Source organism: Zalophus californianus, chromosome 1, assembly GCF_009762305.2.
Source record: "Zalophus californianus isolate mZalCal1 chromosome 1, mZalCal1.pri.v2, whole genome shotgun sequence".
Classification (NCBI taxonomy): domain Eukaryota; kingdom Metazoa; phylum Chordata; class Mammalia; order Carnivora; family Otariidae; genus Zalophus; species Zalophus californianus.
Genome location: NC_045595.1, coordinates 110,339,228 through 110,360,651, shown reverse-complemented (window position 1 = coordinate 110,360,651; position 21,424 = coordinate 110,339,228). Strand labels below are relative to the sequence as shown.

Sequence of the window (21,424 nt, the reverse complement as noted above, 5' to 3'; positions counted from 1 at the left end):
ATAGAAGAATGCCTTGTTCTCAGGAGATAGAAGTATTTATGGGCAAAATGTGATAATGAAAGGGCAAAATACAGCACAATTTGGTAAATCGAGGTGAAGAATATTGGGTGTTTATTTTTTCAACTTTTCCATAGGTTTTTAATTTCTCAAAATAAAACACCGCGGGAAGAAAAAAGACATGGAATTAGCTCTTGCTCATTTCCTCTGCAAGTATACAAATAGAGATTTGGCACCTCTCTTTGAAATTTCTTTTCAATTGTGTCTTAGTGTCTGGTTGAAACTTCAATTATTATACCTTGTTATGCATCTGTATTCCTAAAATTGTAAATTTATGTAACAACAACAACTTCAAAATATTTGTACAGAGCATTACAGTATATGAAACATTTCCATTTATATTACCTCATGTTATCGTCACAAGAATCCTGGAAATGTCCCGGCAAGGTAATATTTTCCTTCTTGCCATTTTCCAAGTGAAAAACTGAGAAACAGAAAGTCTGAGCTACTCAACCAAATTCCCACACCTAAGACTAGCACCCTCTTCCTCTGATTGCAGACCCCATATTTTTTCACAACACATATTCAACACCCCAAGGCGGGGAGGTGGGTTAACAAAGCCATTTACCCTCTCATTACTTTGTTGTTGTTTTTTTTCCCCAGAAAGTAAGAGAGAGACTGAAGAGTATTTGTTTATCCCCACTGTCTGAAAATGCCAGATTAGCAAGGACACAAGTGGCTCCGCTCACCTGATTGAAGCAGCATGCGGCCAAACCCTGAGTGAGATGCTGCTAAGTGACCGGCTGCTAAAATCCACAGCCCTACCTGCCTGGGCTAGGGCAATGGATAATGTTAGTCTCCAAATCCTCCCCATGTGACTATGGATCAGCTGCAGCACAATAAGGAACTTAGGGAGATGAATTCCCCTGAGACTGAGTTGACATCCCCTCAGAATATGGAGGTAATTCTTGTCACAACTCCAGGGAGATGATAAAGCACACAGAAGGAAGTTCACATGAGTCACAAACCCACAGCTCCAGAATACTAAGCAGTTCTGTCTCCACCTGACAGCTGGGGTACGCAAAAGCCGTGTCTGTTTTCTCTCAATCTCCCTTTCCCTTTCTTGACTAAAAACAACTTAAGAAAAAAGAAAAACAAAAAGTCACCGTTTCTGAGCTTGGTGAGGGCCACAAATTTGTGGTGAGGAGGTACAATAGGCCTCCAGACACATGGCCCACATTCTCTTTTCGTATCTTCCTAATGATAGGGGTTGTATCTCTTCTGCCTTCACTTAAGTCTCAAAGAAAGGGCAAAGAAAGGGAGACAACAGAGGAAGTAGCTAAACTGCATAGAATATAAGCACTCTTCTTTAGCGTCTTCCCTTCTAACCAGGACTTTATGAATGAGGCTGGGAATCTTTGACATCCAAAGAAAGCACAACATACAGTATTAGATGATCACAAATTATTTGGAATATAATTTTCTTTAAAGCCAGCTAATCATATATTTTCTGCAGCCTTGGCACTCTTAATTTCTCAGTATGCTCTAGCAAAGGTAGTTTTTGTAAATCTCCTGTTCTATGGAACCCAGGTGGAAAAGATAATTTGTTAACTGGGACTCTGATGTGTTATCAGATCTATCCACGTTTAGGACCCTGGCGGTGGGGGCTCTGTTAACTCTGGACAATTTTTCGACACCCCTACAAGACTAAACATCTGAAGCAACATGTCACCAACTAAGAGTGCTGACCTCTGTAACATGCCTTTGCAGTGTTACTTAAGGTTATTCAGTCCTGTTCAACAAAGTAAGAGAAATAAGAAGGATAAATGGAACTGGGTAGAGAAACAAGTAGCTTGTGAGACACAGGCAGAATTCACATAATGTATATGGTATGACTCAGGGGATTAGTAACCTCTGAGTCACAGTAGCCATAAAGTAGGAAATGTGTGTGTGTGCTGAGTATAGAGGTAGAAGGATGGAAAAACGTGATATTCACAATGTATCCAATGTGTAAGACACCAAACATTCAAGGTATACTAAATATACATGAAATATATGAAGACTCAAAGTCTTAAATCAGCCCGATTGGTGATCCCATTCTGGCTTTGAAAATCCTGTGCACAAGAAATGCAGAGTCCATGGTTGTGCATCAGGCTACCTGGTGAGCTACAGGTAATGGCCAGGTGAATTTGTCTTTGAGGTGACTAATATAACATAACAAAATTAAAAAAATAAAATAAAATAAAATAAAATCACAGTCTCAAGTTTGCCTTTCGACTGAATGGATGAACCCTGGAAAATCTATGATTACACTAATTGTAAAGGACGTGGAGGATTTCAGAACAAAAGAGCGATCAGATTCAAGATTTAGGCAAGGACGCTCAGTAGACAGCAGGTGCCCAGGTCAATCATACAGTTGCTCTCTTGGAAAACCTCAAGGACAATACATCATTAGTTTTTGATGTGGTGATCCACGATCCATTGTTTTCGTATAACTGTGATTTTATTTTCAAAAGTGTATCTAGAAAAAATTCAATAATAGGATCTACTTATTCATTTAGTTGAAATTCATTGAATATCTACTATGTGCCAAGCACTTTTCTGTGCACTGGGAGAAGCAGAAGTTAATAAATTAGGTAAACATCCTGCCTTATAGAAATTACATTCTTGTGGGGGTGACAGGCAATAAGTTAGTAAGAAAGTTACATTAGGTGGTGATAATACTATGAAGAAAAAAATAACTCCTGGGAGGAGGGTAGGAAGTATGGGGGGTAGATTTTAGATAGGGTGTCCAAGGGAGCTCTGAGAAGGATATGGGGGGGAATAGCCTGGCCTCCCACAAAATGGGAAGGGTGTAACTTTGGAGTCAGATCGCTCTTTTTTTTTTTTTGTCACAGAGTTGGTAGGTTTTGGCTCATCTTCTTGGATATGAAAATCATTTTCTCCAAATTAATTTCTTGAAAACTCAGCTGTCCCGGCCTTTCAAACCAGAAGGTGAAATTGATCTGATGGGCATTAGAGACTCTCAGGAGCATCCTGGCCAGGGTCAAAAATGAAATGCATTAGATAATTTTAATTCGATATAGTAATCCTCAGGGTCAGCTGAACTGCCAAAGAATCATCCCTCCATTCATTTCTGCTCATTTAGGTATCAGTCAGATTTCTGGAGAAAGACCTGGCATCTGGAGGCTACTGTTGTTGCTGATGAGGAGAAACGGAATGTAAGAATGTGTTGGGAATGTTTGCCAGCAACCTGTCCTCAACATCACCCTGAAATATGTTGAACCAGATCAGGTGCCAGAATGTTTGTAGATATTAGGAAACCAAAATAGGTTTTCAAGTAGAGAAAAATAAAGTTGGATCTATTTCACTTTAGAGCTTCACTCATTCAATCGCTCAACACTTATTCACTCATTCATCCAATCATTCATCCATCCATCTATCCATCCATACACATAATAAATATTTACTGAGCACCTACTATGTGTCTGTTGCTCTGCTAGACTGGAAATAGAGTTTATAGACCTGCATATGATCAAATTCAGTTGTCAGTAGCCACATGTGGCTATGAAGCATTTGAAACGTGGCTGATCCAAATTAAGACGTGCTATAAGCATGAAAAGCACAACAGATTTCAAAGACTTAGTGTGAAAATAATCTCATTAATAATTTTTATATTGATTACATGTTAAAATGATATTTTTTATATATTGGGTTAAATTGAAAAAATATATATGTATTTTTTAAGATTTTTTTTTTATTTTTAAGTAATCTCTACACCCATTGTGGGCCTTGAACTTACAACCCTGAGATCAAGAGTTGCATGCTCTGAGCCAGACATCACCCCTAAAATATATTTTTACAATTATTTTCATCTGTTTCTTTTTACCTTTTGAAAGTAACTAATAGAAAATTCAAAATACACATATGATTTGCATAATAATTAGTGCTGCTAATGACTATTTGCAGAAGATTTCTTCCTGGTATCATTATGTCTTGGGGGAAAGATTGAGAGTGTCTTTCAGGGAAGATAATAAAATATAAAGGCAGAGGGATGATCCATTGTGCTTAGGTGACATTTCTAGTTTTTAGGTCATTAAATTTTTGTTCTGAAAACTTTGCTTTGGATCTAAATATCTAGGTCCAGTGTTCTGGAATTGAAAAACTTGGAGAAAATTTGGGATGCTGCAATGTGTGTTACTTTCTGGTATTTTTTGAGCTGTCATTGGATATCCTAGATACCTGAATATCTATGGATTCCTGCTTGCATATGGGGACACCAAACAAGATGGCTTAGCAGGAAGTAAATACTTATGGAATGGGCTGTTTGACATGATGATATTGTGGGAACTAAGTGAAGCTAATTTGATATTGTCTCTCATTTTAAAAAGACATCTGGGGGTACCAGGGTGACTCTGTCAGTTAAGCCTCTGCCTTGGGCCCGAGCCCCCTCAGGGCTCCCTGCTCAGTGGGGAGTCTGCTTCTCCCTCTACTTGTCCCACTGCTTGTGCGCTTTCTCTCTCTCTGTCAAATAAATTTAAAAAAATCTTAAAAAAAATAAGTAAAAAAGACATCTGTGTTGTTTATGTCTGCATTGATCTGCTAGCAGGAAAAAAAATTGAACTGTAATTAGGTTGGGAAAACACCTAATGACTAAGGGAGTCTGTGAGATTAACTAGTTTTGGCAAAAAGCTCTAAATAAAAGTTAGAAGGCTGAATTCCAAATGTTTTTTAAATTAAAATATGATTTCATTAAAAAATCATCATATTCTCAGATCAACACATTGGTGGGATTTCTCTTTTCCTTTTTAAAAAGCTATGCAAACTGGGCGCCTGGGTTGCTCAGTCGGTTGAGTGTCTGCCTTCGGCTCAGGTCATGATCCCAGGGTCCTGGGATCGAGTCTCATACCCGCTCTGCGGGGAGCCTGATTCTCCCTCTGCCTGCTGCTCCCCCTGCTTTTATTCTCTTTGTCAAATAAATAAATAAAATCTTAAAAATAAAAAGTTATGCAAACAAAAACAGTTCCCCTCTTTTTTTCTGTTATTCACAAGTAGTCCATGGTTTGTAGACTCCTGCCCTCTAGTAATGCTCGATCACTCACTCTCTGGAACAATGAGAAGGGTATAGAGAAAGAAATTAGCCTGACACTTGGGAATGACAGAAAACCAAACCAAAAAACCTCTAGTACAGGTCCTCAGACACACAAATGCTCTGTGTCTATCCCTTTCTAGCCTGACTCATGTTGGAATGAAGTTTCTTTTGTATAATGAGCTCAGGAGAAGCTTTTGAAATACACGCTGGGATTTATGGGAATGAGAGAATTAAGAATATGAGGTGCAGAGAGCACAAGGAACTGCCAGTGACTCTGGTAAGAACACAGCAGCATAAGAAGGAAGAAATGGGATACGGGGCTGATTTTTTTTTCTGGGATTGAAACACACACCATCGATGCCAGATATTGTAGAAGAGACAGATGGTATGGCAGATGCTGTGAAAGAAAAATGACTTCCTACTAGGTGAACCAGAAAAAATAAACAAGAAGGACAGAGGGAAAAGTACAAGAGTTCCCCTCTGTTGTCAGGAACATCGTTCCATGCTGTAGAATGTAATTGCACCACATAGGCTTGCAGATTGCAAATTAAGTGTCTTAACCACGTTCTCCACTGATGGCACGTTTGTAATTTACAGCCATTCTTTTGAGAGGGCCCACTTTTTGTCTACTGGTTTTCTAAAGCAAGGAAGACAACAACTAACTGGACATATGATGCCTATATATTATGAAGAAGATGCCACTGCTCATCTTTTTCTGGCTCAGTTGGTTGCTATAGGATATGGAGAAACTGAATGAAACTCATCTTGGTTTATTTTAGAAACATTCCCAATTAACATCCTTTCAAGGTGCAAATCAAATGAATGGGGTTGGCATTTTAATAAACTTAAATCAAAGTTGTTTAAAACGTGTCTCAGAAAGCTGTGCTGGGCTCTCTCATTAGGTCCCTGGGGTTTAAAACAGATGCCTCATCAAAATTATAGCTTAGCATGTGCCGTGGCTCCACGGAGTTGATAGGAATGGTTGAAACCAATAAAAATGATTTTCAAAGGCTAAGGGTCTAATATGAGATACCCAAACACATACACACAGTACAGTGCCAACATATGTAGATTTAATATATGAAACTTCATCACTATGCACTTGGCAGCCACAGTTACATCACTTATATTAGACAAGAATGGATGCAGTCGAGCCTAAAATTGCCAATGTGAGTTGCTGAAATAAAGAAAAGGATGTGAATGATATTAAGGGTTTTCTGGCCATTACAAAAATAGAAAAAGGGGGCTTGGGGGGCTGGGCAAGTATCCAGTGATGGTTTTGCCACTATATTTGCAGAGGAAATTGAAAATTAATTAAAGACTATAGAGTAACATTGACTAACAAAGAACTACTATAGGCTTTTGAAGGGTAATTCTGATTATATATAATATTTGCTTTCTGTGCTGTTTTTAGAAACACTAATAGCCCTCTGAGGTAGACCCCATTGTACATGTACAACCTTCACTCTCACACAACTTATGACTTAGAAACTCATGGCAGAAATGAATCTTATAATGAATCTAATAACAACGTGGAATCCAGAAATAGCTTAGACACCATATTCTTCCATTTTTAAGGGAGCAAATGCACCGAAGGGCTCCTGGCAATCCCTGTCTAGTTCTCATTTTCTTTTTATTTCCTATTTCTTCTTCTCTCTATTGCCCAGATCAGCGCTGCCCTCTGCTACAGTAAAGTAGAAGACACTAAATGCAGAGAATAAGTTTCCAGAGACTAGTATCACAGCGGCATCTCCACTGGGCCCACCTTGGAACAAATGAGTATACTAAGATTGAGGATACACATTTTCTGAAAGCCAGGGAGAAATTACAGGGAAGCAATTTCAATCTGGAACAAGTCCTACCCGAGGAATTTCTTTGGTGTGTCCCTGCTAAATCCTCCTAGAGGAATAAGTCTTAGAGCCTGATGGGCCAGCTAGGAGTGAATCCCTTTGGTGGAGGGTGGGGAGAGCCGACTACATTCCAGCATTGAAGTGGTGGATGGTCGCAGAGCTACAAAATGCCATGTTCCTTGATCTTATCATCAAGTGCAACTTTCTATTGTTTGGCCTCCTTCATTAGACTTCTGAACTTGGACAGTGACTCTTGACAAAAGAGCTTGATAAAATTTTCTGCTCTGTGGAATTTTATTTGAGAAACTCAGGGAAAATTAACATGTTCTCCAATTCTAGCAAAGGCTGGACAATGCTGCAGTTACAAATTCCATTGGGCAGCAATCTGGTGTTTTGAATGTTGTTGCTGTTGGTCTGTTTAGTACTCTGAAGCTCCCTTCTACTAAACTTCAACACATACTCAAAGTTCACACAACAGACACCATTATCTTACCAATATCACATAGCTTAGATCCTAACTGAGAATTCCCTCCTTCTATAGGTATATAATACAAATTATAATGTTTTCTGTTTGAGAGATTCCTGCATTATAGCTCTAACATTAGACATAGGGGCAGGATGCACAAAATGGGCCAAAAAAAAAAAAAAAGACCCAGGAAAATCCCAAATGTTTTTCTATCCTGTACATGGTGTAATTGCAAAGGATTCTTTTCCAAAGAGGAAAATAGTGGCACTAGGCACTTGGAAGCAATTTCAGTCCTTCACAGTCCTCACCAAATGGCATTTTATTTGACACTTTTTTTTATCAGATAGTTTTAGCGTTCTCTTTCAATGTGTCATTGAGGAGAGTGTGACATCATGTTATCCTTGCAATAAGCACTTCTTACACTAATAAGATGTTTATGACTGCTTTATGAAATACCTATTCTTTGCCTTGATAAAAAATATGCATTTTTATGTCATTTCCATGGATAATTCTTATTATGAATTTCCAACACTGATATTGCTCTATGAGAAACTCCTGATTTACTTGGAATCAAGAAAGCTGAAAGCTCTAAGAGAAAATAAGATATATAAAAATATATTTTTAACATTTCTCTGTAGTTAAGAGATAAATGGCAAGGAAAATAATTTCCATAATATTTTGTCAGAAATGCAACCTACAGAAAAATTCATATATACTTTCCTATGTACAATCATTTGTAACTTCTATAACTTCTATAACCCTATAGCAAGAATAAACCTTTATAGAACCTGATTTATTATAAGACCCCGGACCACCTTTTGAATCATCAAGGACAAATTTATCTTCAGTATAATTTTGAATAGTAAGTAGAATTTGCCCTATTCTAATTCTTTGAAAATGTGTAACTGTATGTCATATTATAAGCCTCAAATGACAGAACATTCTTTTTTCCTTTTATCCCGTACATATCTTTGTTCTTATTCACCTCAGGTAAGTCTAATCCATAAGACTGTAAATCTCAATTAAGTAGAACATGCTAATATGTCTCCCCCAAACTATCTTCTTTCTCAATCATCTTAGGTAGACTCCACAAATAAATGTAAATTGAAGAAAACTTAATTTTAGGAACATTCTCAAAGTTTCCACAGGAAGATGCCTAGTGTCTTCAAACAGTTGTAACAGAAAGGAACTAAAATGTTGCAGCTCCTTGAAAATCAAAACCCAAATTGCAATGAAGAGTCTCATTTTGAAGTAGACACTCCTATAAACCTCTGCTCATGGTACCACTTAGCACCTGTTAGCATGGATTGGAAGCTAATCAGACCTAGTCATTACAAAAGAGGAAGATCATCAAGGGACTTACTCCAAAATAATGATGGCTGGGTTATAAACTCCCCTTCCAATTAATTTTATTGTTTCAGTTGATGAAATTGCAGAAGTGAAATTAACCTGGAAAAAGGAAGCACTGTAACCAGCAGGAGCCACAGTCCCGATGCCTGTGGGCGCTTCAAAAAGGAATGAAGACACAGGATTGCAGAGCTCTGGCCTTGAGGGTAAATGCTGAGACTGAAAGACATTGACTGGAAAGGTGTTCATTTTCCCCATTCAACAAATCAGTCTGAATGTATTTCATTCCCTACCGGTAGTGAAATGAGTCATCCAGTTAGAATCAATAACTCTAGAGTCTTTCATCAAATTTCTTCACTCACCTTCCATGGGGGTGTTGCTGTCTGGTCGGTTTGCAAAGACTACGTCCACATACTCAAGCTGCAGCCTCTGGAGGGAGCCCTTCAGCCCTGGGAACGGAGGCAGGAAAAACCCAAAAAGTACAAATATAAGCACTATTAGAAGTAGTTAAAGTTGGGGGCGCCTGGGTGGCTCAGTCGGTTAGGCATCTGGTCGTGATCTCAGGGTCCTGGGATCGAGCCCTGCATCGGGCTCCCTGCTTTGCAGGCAGCCTGCTTCTCCCTCTCCCACTCCCCCTGCTTGTGTTCCCTCTCTCACTGTGTCTCTCTCTGTCAAATAAATAAATAAATAAATCTTTAAAAAAAAAAAAAAAGAAAGTTTAAAAGACTCTTAACCCTAGGAAACAAACTGAGGGTTGCTGGAGGGGAGGTGGATGGGGGGATGGGGTAACTGGGTGAGGGGCATTAAGGAGGGCAAGTGATGTGATGAGCACTGGGTGTTCTACACAACTGAAGAATCACCGAACTCTACCTCTGAAACTAATAATACACCGTATGTTAATTAATTGAATTTAAATAAAATAAAATAAAATAGAAATAGTTAAAATTTGGTTTCCTTCAAACATTTACTTTAAAAAAAGGACTGTATTAGTTTCAGAAAGACATTGACTACAACAATATATTAATTGGCCCCTAGAACCTTTAAAAAATACATCAAAGGCTGTCTTTGTCCTCAACAAAGAGAAGTCTTATAGGGTGGCACAGTTCGGTTAAGCATCTGACTCATGGTTTCAGCTCAGGTCATGATCTCAAGGGTTGCGAGATTAAGCCTTGCCTCAGGCTCCACACTCCGTGTGGAGTCTGCTTAAGACTCTCTCTCTCTCTCTCCCTCTGCCCCTACCCCCCTGCTCTTTTTTTCTTTCTCTCTCTAAAATAAATAAATAAATCTTTCAAAAAAGCCTTATAACTTTCTCAATAATTTTAGTACTCCTACCCCACCAGAAAAAACATACCCAGGAATGATCTTTCATGGTGACTCATTTGTGGCAGTATCCAGGGGCAAAGTTTAGAATAAAAAGTAGCCTAAGAGTTTAACTTCTTTCTTCTTGAAAAAATGCAAATCACTGTCATGTTATGAATAACTTAACAGGCTTACAGTGGGATGGGATATATTCATTGCACATCGAAAACATTAAAATGGTGTAAGTCAGAAATAAATGACTGCCAAGCCCATCCTAATGTACACATGTGCTGTAACAGGAATAAAAGGATTGGCAAATGATTTACTGATTGAAACGAAGTTTGAAGACCCTTAAATATAGCTGAGCTCGACCATTTCTATTATTCCCTGATCTTTGGGGGAAGAAACGAAAACACTAGAAGCTATAAAGACTTAGGTAAATATAAAGGAGAGAATGAGAACTTAAAAAAAAATCTGGAACCAATAATCTAAGTTTTAGCCCTAGCCATTTGGTCACATTCCTAGGAGTACTCAGAAAAAATGATTTAACTTCAGCAAAATTAATACTTCCCTGAAATAGAATGTATTGTATATAATATTACGCAACCAAAAGGATGACAGTTCAAGAACAATTTTATCTCATTTCCATGAGGCACAGCATTTCCTTATCAGCCTATTTAATTCTTCAGGAAGACCGGTGGTTTTTCTCTTTTTATTATAGGCATAAAATTAATTGCATGTTAAATGAGGCTCTTATAAATTTAAATTTGGCTCATTTAAATTTGATTTTTCAAACTGGTTTACCAGCCAGCCACAATTACTTTTCTGACAGGAAAATGAAGTGCTTGGATATAGTTCCGGAAATATTTTTCATTCATTGAGGAAGGATTGTCTGTGATGGTAGCTTGTTAAAAGAAGCACTGATGAAGAGATTAAGGCAGATGGGTGTTACAAGGTCCAATGCCTGCTCTCGAAAAACTGCAGTGACTTTCAGGCCTGGGGTATCACCAGCTCTCTCAAGGGGCAGCTTGAAATTAAATTTACCTTAAAAAGCACTATGATATGAGCCACTTTTTGGAAGCAAGTATATGTATTGGAGGAAGTAAGGGGAGGACAGAATAACCCAATGAACAAATAACAGGGTATCACAGGTTGGAAAGGTTGGAAATCTGTCCTCTAGCATGCTCTGTGTTTCCACTTGGGTTATTTGAAAACCGCCCCCCTCCCTTTTTTTTTGGTGACTCACGTCTCTGATCTGCAGTGGATATAACAGTACATACTACCTTCAGGATCACTGCTCCGGGAGAGCAAATAAAACCAGCTGTCAAGCACTTTGTAAGCACAGTAATCTACAGAAATGTGGTGATTATCACAGTGGTGCTCACATCTGGAAAGGTTCAGAATGAGAGGTGCCAAAGACTCAATGCTAAAGATTTTCACTGGACCTCCTGGTTTTGAGGGAGGCATTTAGTGACAGTTCTGGCCCTTCCTGGCACTGGAAGCAAGTGTCCCCCTTTCTGATAATGGCCCTATCCCTCGGTGTCTCTTCTAAACAGCTCAGCATGGGCAGAGAGTAACTACAAGAAAAAACTGCCGCTGGCTCGGCCCGTTTGTAGTGCTGTGTGGTCAGCCAGGATTTGAGTCATTCACTCTCCCATGTCCTAAGCATGGGCTAAATCCCAATATGATCCCCAAAATGTGCTGGGCTCCCGGGGTATAGAGATGCATGGACACTGTATTTATCCCCAAGGAGCAAACAGTGCAGTGAGAGCATCTTGGCACAGGTTCACCGTTCAAGGTAGTAATGTGTACCCATAAGTAATGGCAGGCACTCCATATGAAGGTCAGTCTCATTGTAAGTGATCATTCCGCACCTCTCGATTCTTTCTCAGGAAGGCATTTTTTCCCTCGATATTTAGGCTGAGATTCAGGTGTATTCATGCGAGAATATAAGAAATCATGTGTTACATCACATCAGTGATCCACCTGAATCCCCACGCTGACTCTGAAATGAAGTAGAAGGAGATTGTTCCTCTAAGAGACCCTGTCCCCAACTTTGAAAATCTCAATCACATCAAGCCTTGAAATCCATGGTGGAAATTCTGGGTTTTACTCTCTGTGAGATGGAAAATCATTGGGTGGGGGGGAGGGGGAGGGCTGGGAAATGAGGAGTTAATCGGGGGAAATGACTTTATTGGATTTACATTTTGAGCCGGTCACGGGTCTGCTGAGGATGACCTGGAGGAGGCAGGAGTGAAAGCAGGAAGGGAGGCCAGTGAGAGGTCAGGACAGCAGGGCAAGTGGGCCAAGTCCGGACGAAGTGTTCAAATTCGGAACAAGTTGCATAAATAGAAATAAGGGGACTGGCAGGTGTGCTGGATACAGAGTGTGGCGGTCAAGGAATCAAGGATGACTCTCGGATTTTTGGCCTGAAAAGTGAAGGGACTCTTAGTAAGACAGGGAAGTCAGGGGGAAGGCAGACTGGTGGGAGCCACAGAAGTCTGAGCCGCACGTTAGTCAAGCACACGGAGCTCTTAGCTGGTGGATGTAGCAGCCTGGCATTCAGAGGCGAGGTCTATGTGCAGGTGGTTTGGGATCCAGGGTACTGATTTGGGCTGGCCTGAATGACCTTGCTGACATTGCCTCAGCCTCTTTGGGCCCTGGTTTCCTCATCTATCCAAAGACAAACTAGAGTTAAACGATCTTTCTGCTTTAGTCTTTCATGTGACTACAAACCAAATCAGGCACTCCTGCCCTTTCCTATTTGGATGCTTTAATCTTATAGAAATAGTTAAATTGTAGCAACATAAAAGACATGCTCAACAAAGCCATTCAGGGTTTATCTCCAATAAACAAATAGTCATGTTGCAGCTCCACTTAGCAAATGTTTGTTGAGCATTGGCTTGGAGCCAGGTATTGTTTTAAGTTTAAGTAGACATGCAAAAAGGCATTAACCTTGGCTGCAGAGGGGCATCCGGGCTGCTAATCATAACCTAAGGTAGGTAAGTGCGCCAGGGAAGTGAATGCACTTGCTGAAGGCACTTTGGACTTTAGCCTGTCCCTTGGCACTAACCCAGTGTCTGTGGGCGTGAATATAGGAGAAGCAGGAGAAAAGCTCCCTGTCCTTGAAAAGATGTCTGCAAGCTAATTGGCAATTCCTCAAAAGTCCACAGGATACTAAATGATGTTACGTAAAGAAAATAGCTTTCTTTTTTTTTTTTTTTTTTTTTTAAGGAACACATGTGCCAAAGGTTTTGGGGGTGGGAGGGGTGGGGTGGCTGGGTGATAAGAAAATGGCTTTCAAGTGACTGTAGTAAAAAGAAATCAAATTTGATTTTTCTTTTAGGTTCTTAAGATGAACAGGAACTGTATTGTTTATAAGGTAAACTTTAATTCAGTGTAAGCCAACTTCACAGGCATCTAAAGAAATATGCCCATTTCAGAAGTTAAGCAGACTGGCATGGTCAGAGATGGTTCAGGTGTTCCGTGTTGTCTGTTGAACTGAGTAGAAACAAGGAAATCAGTAGTCTGGAGATTCTGTGAGGGTTCTATTCAAACATGCGGTGTCCACACATTTGCTTTCCTTTCTAGCTTGAAAATAAAATGTTGCCTTAAATGATGGGCAATTGTTCCGTATATAATTTTCCGCCTTCTTCTCGGCAGACCTCTCAGTCATGACTTAAGACAGGTCCGCTTATTTTTATAAAACTGTGCTGTATTAGATTAAGGTCTGTGGCTACCCCTCCTGTGATGAAACATGGTTATCCTGAGTGGGTGATTTCAGTTAAGTATGAACATGGAACACTGGGAAGGAATTGTGGTGAAGCCATCTGTTAAGAAATTTCCTCTTTCATTGAAAAATTCATAAATTATCTTTTTAAAATAAAAGTTCAGAGAAGCTGGGTTTAACATTTGCCATTCATTAAAAAGGCCTAAATGATCCCAGGGTCCTGGGATCGAGTTCCGCGTCGGGCTCCCTGCTCGGCGGGGAGCCTGCTTCTCCCTCTCCCTCTCCCCCTGCTTGTGTTCCCTCTCTCACTGTCTCTCTCTCTGCCAAGTGAATAAATAAAATCTTTAAAAATAAATAAATAAATATAAAGGTCTAAGCAGTTTCTCAGATTATTTTCCTCTCCTACTCCTCAAATCATGATAGTGAGTTTGTGGTTTGAATCACATAACAAAAGTGTCATTCCCCTGAAAGGCAAATTCACACTCAGACACAGCCTTTGCCTATAAAAGCACACAGTTTACTTTAGTCTTACAATTTGACTTACCAAACTATTTCTATTCTTTCCTGTAAGATACTAAGGAAACTTGATCTGCTAAATTTTAACACTGGCAAAAATTGGGACTTAAAAGAATGTCGAATGGCTGAATGAATAGACTTTCAGAGCTTGAGAGGACCTTGGGATTCTAAATGGATACAATAAACCTCCCATTGTGAAATTTCTACCTCCTTCTTGTGAATCCAAGGAGCATGTTGTTCCTAACTGGATCTAACTAAAGGAGCTTGGGCTCACTGAAAAGGTCTTTAATATGAATTTTTTGAAAACTGCATTATGTACAAGTCAAGCTCATTTTACTCTCTGTAAACCAGCTCAGGTGGCCAAAGTCACCAGCACTCAAGGGGCCTGAACTCTACATGAATTGGACTTCTGTCTGTCCTCTAAGAACACTTTCTAAATTTAATGTGTGTAAGAATCTCCAATGTTCAGTAAGGTCACCTTCATCACAAAACAAGTATCAATGAAACCCAAGGACAATGATTTGTAAACCCCTTCAAACTTTGTTTTGGGTCTAGAAATCTCATGTCCCCCCCCCCCCCCCCCCCCCCCCCCCCCCCCGCTTTCTTTCCCTGAAAATTCACTCAATTCCCTAATTTCAGCCTGCCTAGAAATATCCTTTTAGCTGATGCTCTTGGACTCATGAATATCTTTGTCTTTGGCTAAAACTATGAACTACAAAATAAACAGTAACAACATACTAATGAATGATCTCAATTCTTCAGTCTCAGAAGTTTGAAATTTTGTGTTAAAAGTTTGAATCTGGGTCAATTTGAATTTCAGTTGAACTGGTTTATCCAGCCTGAGAGATTAGTTCCTAAGAGAATTCCTTGACTTATTTAAAGGGACAGAGAATTTAAGATATTTCTGTTAAGTTGTTTGAGGCTTGAAGAAAACTGATTTAAAAGAGAGAATTTTGAAATGATGAGCACACTGGTAAATATTAAAGCAATGGTGATCCAGTAAAAAGCCCAGCAACTTTCTTCATTCTTTCTCTCCTCGATTTTATGTTCTCTGTTGATTGCCATCCTGAACCATTTCTTGAATCTTTTTTAATCAACTAGATTAAAAAGAAAAGAGGGACAAGAACTTTCTAGGCAGCACACTGCTGCCTTGTTTTTCAGCTTGGTACAACAAGCTTACATGGATTATTTCTTTTTTGGGGGGGGTGGTTATTTCTCATGGTACATGACTCAAATCATGTGGGCAAGTGCCAGAGCAGGAATGGTAACAGTTTTAAGAGGCAGGGTGGATTTTACTTGTGTTTTACAAATTGGACATGAAGTCCTGAAGAAGGGATTTTGTTTGGGGTAGGAATCTGAAAGCTTTCTCTAGTGCTAGAATGGGCTTATTCATTGTGGTGGCCTTAGAATGTTACTTAGTAAAGGGTGCCCTTATCTAGGGTATGAAGACTAACAGTTGTACTATTAAGAATGATGATGATAATGACAAAAATAACATTTATTAAGTGCTTATTATGTGACAGATACTGTGCTCAATGTGAATTATCTAATTTCAGTCTCTGTATAGTAACGTTGCGAGGTAGGAATATTTATAGCCCATCATATAATCAATGAGATGGAGGTTTAGTGAGGTTAGGTAACTTGCACAAAGAGTCCTAGCTCATAAATGACACAGTTGAAACTTGAACCACTGTTTGTTTGGTTTCAAAGGCCAATGATTACAAATATATTAAAAATCAGTTAATGAGAAATACCAAACTCATACAAAAACTTTGGAAACAACTGACTGATATAATTATCACTGTTAAAAAATTATATATATATGAACTATTAATATAAACGTATTCTCTAAGATGTGGCATTTTATTTTAGTTTTAATTTTTAAATTTTTAAAAAATAATCTCTATGTCCAGTGTAGGGCTCAAACCCACAACCCCAAGATCAAGCGTCACATGCTCTACAGACTGAGCCAGCCAGGTGCCCCAAAAGTCTATTTTAAATTAAATGATTGAACACCAAAATTATTTCTTTTCCAGTGGAAGTCTAAGATCTTTCCAAGTTTTCTTTATAGGTTAATAAAGATCTCTAACTTCAAAACTGCAATGAGTGTCTTCAAATTCAACATTATCATCTTTTTTCTAAAAGACTTTTATTCATTTATTTGAGAGAGAGAGAGAGTGAGTGAGCATACAAGTGGAGGGAGGTACAGAGGGAGAGGGACAAGTAGACTCTCCCCCCCAACCCCTGCTGAGCAGGGAGCCCAACTGAGGCTAGGTCCCAGGACCCTGAGATCATGACCTGAGCTGAAGTCAGATGTTTAACCAGCTGAGCCACCCAGGGGCCTCTCAACATTATCTTTCAGATTAGGTTCATGGGGAGGAAAAAAACTTCACAATGAAATGGCAGCCTGGAAGAAAATTTTTGCAACACGTGTAACTGACGAAGAGTGAACATTATTAATATACGAAGAGCTCCTGAAAAATTAATAAGATCAAGACAAAAACTCAAAAGAAAAATAGCTTAAGAACATGAAGAGTTGGTTCCCAGAAAAAGAAGCACAAAATTATAAAAAGTAGCTAAAACGCATTACTAAATAAATGTATAACTAAACAAATAAAACCAGCTCATCCATCAGACTGGTATATTCCTTTTTAGAAAATAATTTAAAATATGCATTATTCTTTGACCTAACAATGCTGCTTCCAGTGTCTATCACATTTACATAAGGATGGCCATTTGTATAATTCTTTATACTACTAAGACCAAGAAATAACCTACAAATCATGTATATGTTTAAAATTATTTTAATTGCAAAAAAATGTAGATTTTAGGTTAATATGTATAGCTTGATTCCCCTGGTTTCATACTTATGTTTTTGTACTTATAAGTAACTGTGGATAGATAGATAGATAGAACAATTTAACTGTGGGGACAAGTTGGGAAGGACATGCCCCATATTGTCACACTGTGAAATGAGATAAGATAAGCAAAGGGAGGACTTGTTTATTTTTATTTTTAAAGTGGTGAGATTAGAGTACATTTCATGTTTTTATTGACTTTGGTATTTCATAAATGAAACTAGTTTTAAAAAGAAGAAAAATCATCTGTCTTAATGATTAATCATGAATCCAAAGTTAAAAAATCTCAGATATGTTTAGTCCCATTTAACATTTTTCCTTTATTGCAATAGGTGCAGGTGTAATATTTTTGTTATATATAGACAAATAAGAAATACATAAAAATTCCTCATAATTCTCATAATCCACCCAATGAAGTAGAGTAGTACTCTACTACATAATGGTTCTAGAAGACTGTACTATTTCTTGTTTATTTCTAGGCTCTACAAAGTTTTGAGTACCATCACAAAAGCAATAGCCCCATAAATCAGTTAATGAGTGGTAATTTTCTACAATTTTTTAAAATGCATATAATACTCTTTAAAAACTATCGTAGTCTTGAAAAATTATGTGCCAACAAAATGGACAACCTAGATGAAATGGATAAATTCCTAGAGACATATATCCTCACAAAACTGAATCAGAAGGAAATAGACAATTTGAACATACCGATTACTAGCAATGAAATTGAATAAGTAACCAACAAACTCCCAAAAACCAAAGTCCAAGACCAGATGGTTTCATAGGTGAATTCTACCAAGCATTTAAAGAAGAGTTACTACCTATTCTTTTCAAACTCTTCCAAAAAACAGAAGAGGAAGGAAAACTTCCAAATTCATTCTATGAGGCCAGCATTACCCTGATACCAAAACCAGAAAAAGACACCACTGAAAAAGAGAACTATAGGCCAATATCTCTGATGAACACAGATGCAAAAATCCTGAAGAAAATATTAGCAAACTGAATCCAACAATACATTTAAAAAAATCATTTACTACAATCAAGCAGGATTGATTCCTGGGATGCAAAGGTGGTTCAGTATTTGCAAATCAATCAATGTGATATATCATATCAACAAGAGAAAAGGTAAAAACCATATAATCATTTCAGTAGATGAAGAAAAAGCACTGGACAAAACATCCATTCATGATAAAAACTCTCAACAAAATAGGTTTAGAGGGAATATACCCCAACATAATAAAAGCCATCTATGAAAAACCCAGAACTAGCATCCTATTCAATGGTGAAAAACAGAGTTTTTCTCCTAAGCTCAGGGACAAGACAAGGATGTTCATTCTTATCACTTTTATTCAACACAATACTGGAAATCCCAGCTACAGCACTCAGACAAGAAAAGGGAATAAAAGGCATCTGAATTGGTAAGGAAGAAGTAAAACTGTCACTATTTGCAGATGATATGATATTATATGTAGAAAACCCTAAATACTCCACCAAAAAACTACTAGAATTGAAAAATGAATTCAATAAAATTTCAAGACACAAAATCAATATACAGAAATCAGCTGCATTTCTATATGATGATGAAGTAGCAGAAAGAGAAATTAAGAAAACAATCCCATTTACAAATACACTGAAAATAATAAAGTATCTAGGAGTCAATTTAACTAAGTAGGTGAAAGACCTGTACTCTGAAAACCATAAAACATTGATGAAAGAAACTGAGGATGACACAAACAAATGTAAAGATATTCCATGCTCACTGACTGGGAGAAAAATTCTGTTAAAACGTCTATACTAACCAAAGCAATCTATAGATTCAATGCAATCCCTATCAAAATACCAATGGCATTTTTCACAGAACTAGAACAAATAATCCTAAAACTTGTATGGAACAAAATATCCTTAAATAGCCAAAACAATCTTGAAAAAGGACAAAGCTGGAGGTATCACAATCCCAGATTTCAAGATATACTACAAAGCTGTAGTAATCAAAACAGTATGGTACTGACACAGAAATAGACACATAGATTGATGGAACAAAATAGAGAGCCCAGAAATATACCCACAATTATATGGTCAATTAATCTATGACAAAGAGGGCAGGAATATGCAATGGAAAAAAAAGACAGTCTCTTCAACAAATAGTTTTGGGAAAACTAGACAGCTACATGCAAAGGAATGGAATTGGACTTTCTTACCCCATACACAAAAATAAACTCAAAATGGATTAAAGACCTAAATGTAAGACCTGAAACTCTAAAATTCTTAGAAGAAAACATAAGCAGTAATCTCTTTGACATCAGCCACAGAAACATTTTTCTAGATATGTTACCTCTGGCAAAGGAAAGAAAAGCAAAAATAAACTATTAGGACTACACCAAAATAAAAAGCTTTTGCACAGTGAAAAACCATCACCAAAACAAAAAGACAAACTATTAAATGGGAGAAGATATTTGCAAATGATATATCCAATAAAGAGTTAATATTCAAAATATATAAAGAACTTATACAACTCGGCACCAAAAAAGATAAATAATCCAATTAAAAAATGGGCAAAAGACATGGACATTTTTTCCAAAGAATATATGCAGATGGCCAACAGACACATGAAAAGATGCCCATCACTCATCATCAAGGAAATGCAAACTGAAACCACAATGAGATATCACCTCATACCTATGAGAACGGCAAAAATAAAAAACACAAGGAACAAGTGTTAGTGTGTATGTGGAGAGAAAGGAACCCTTTCGCACTGTTGGTGGGAATACAAACTGGTGCAGCCACTGTGGAAAACAGTATGGAGGTTCCTCAAAAAATTAAAAATAGAATTACCATATGATCTAGTAATTCCACTCCTGGGTATTCATCGAAAGAATACAGAAACACTAACTCAAAAAGATAAAATGCACCTCTATGTGTATTACAGCATTATTTACAATGGTCACCAGATGGAAGCAACCCGAATGTTCCTTTATAGGTGAATGGATTAAGAAGAGGTGATACACACACACACACACACACACACAAACACACGTGTGTATATATATCAAATGGAATACTACTCAGCTATAAAGAATGAAATCTCACCATTTGCAACAACATGGATGGATCTAGAGAGTATAATGCTAAGTGAAATAAGTCAAAGAAGGACAAATACCATATGATTTTACTCATATGGGGAATTTAAGAAACAAAACAAAGGAACAAAGAAAAAAGAGACAAACCCAAAAAACAGACTCTTAAATATAGAGAACAAACTGGTGACTACTAGAAGAGAGGTGGGTGGGGGGATGGGTGAAACAGGTGAAGGGGATTTTTTTTTTTAAGATTTTATTTATTTATTTGACAGAGAGAGAGACACACAGCAGGAGAGGGAACACAAGCAGGGGGAGTGGGAGAGGGAGAAGCAGGCTTCCCGCCGAGCAAGCAGCCCGATGTGGGACTCGATCCCAGGAACCCAGAATCATGACCTGAGCCGAAGGCAGATGCTTACCGACTGAGCCACCCAGGTGCCCCAGGTGAAGGGGATTAAAAGTACACTTATTGTGATGGGCACTGAGTAATGTATGGAAGTGCTGAATCATTATACTGTACATCTGAAACATATAATACTGTATGTTAATTGTATTGGAATTAAAAAAATAAAAATTTTAAATAAAATAAAACTATCATAGTCTTAGCATATGTCCATACAAAACTTGTACACATATATTCATAGCAGTATTATTTATAAGTCAAAAATGAAAACAACCCAAATGTACATCAACTGATGAATGAATAAACAAGATGTGGTCTATCCACACAATGGAATTTTATTTGGCAGTAAAAAGGAATGATACTGATACATGTTACAACATGGATGAACATTATGCTAAGCGAAAAAGCCAGTCACAAAGTATTACATATTGTACAATCTCATTCATATGAAATACCCAGAGTTGCCCAATTTATAGAGATAAAAGTAGATTCGCGGTTGCTTGGGGCTGTGGAAGAGGGTAGGGAGAAGGTGGGAAGTGACTCCTAGTGGGTTCTAGGTTTCTTTTTGGAGTGATGAAAATGTTTTGTTTTTTTTTTAATTTTTTAAAGATTTTGTTTATTTATTTGACACAGAGAGAGAGATAGTGAGAGCAGGAACACAAGCAGGGGGAGCGGGAGAGGGAGAAGCAGGCCTCCCGCCAAGCGGGGAGCCCGGCACGGGACTCGATCCCAGGACCCTGGGATCATGACCCGAGCCGAAGGCAGACGCTTAACGACTGAGCCACCCAGGAG

The 21,424-nt window shown here is 38.2% G+C and overlaps 1 protein-coding gene across 6 annotated transcripts in view; it reads right to left on the bottom strand.

The window, feature by feature from the left end:
• The window catches only part of KCNAB1 (potassium voltage-gated channel subfamily A member regulatory beta subunit 1), a 398,382-nt gene that overhangs the window by 53,154 nt on the left and 323,804 nt on the right, over positions 1 to 21,424 (bottom strand). For all 6 annotated transcript variants that reach the window (XM_027587681.2, XM_027587679.2, XM_027587682.2 and 3 more), the window contains exon 8: positions 9,115 to 9,201. In XM_027587681.2, the coding sequence (XP_027443482.1) occupies positions 9,115 to 9,201 (87 nt within the window). The remainder of the gene's footprint in view (positions 1 to 9,114; positions 9,202 to 21,424) is intronic.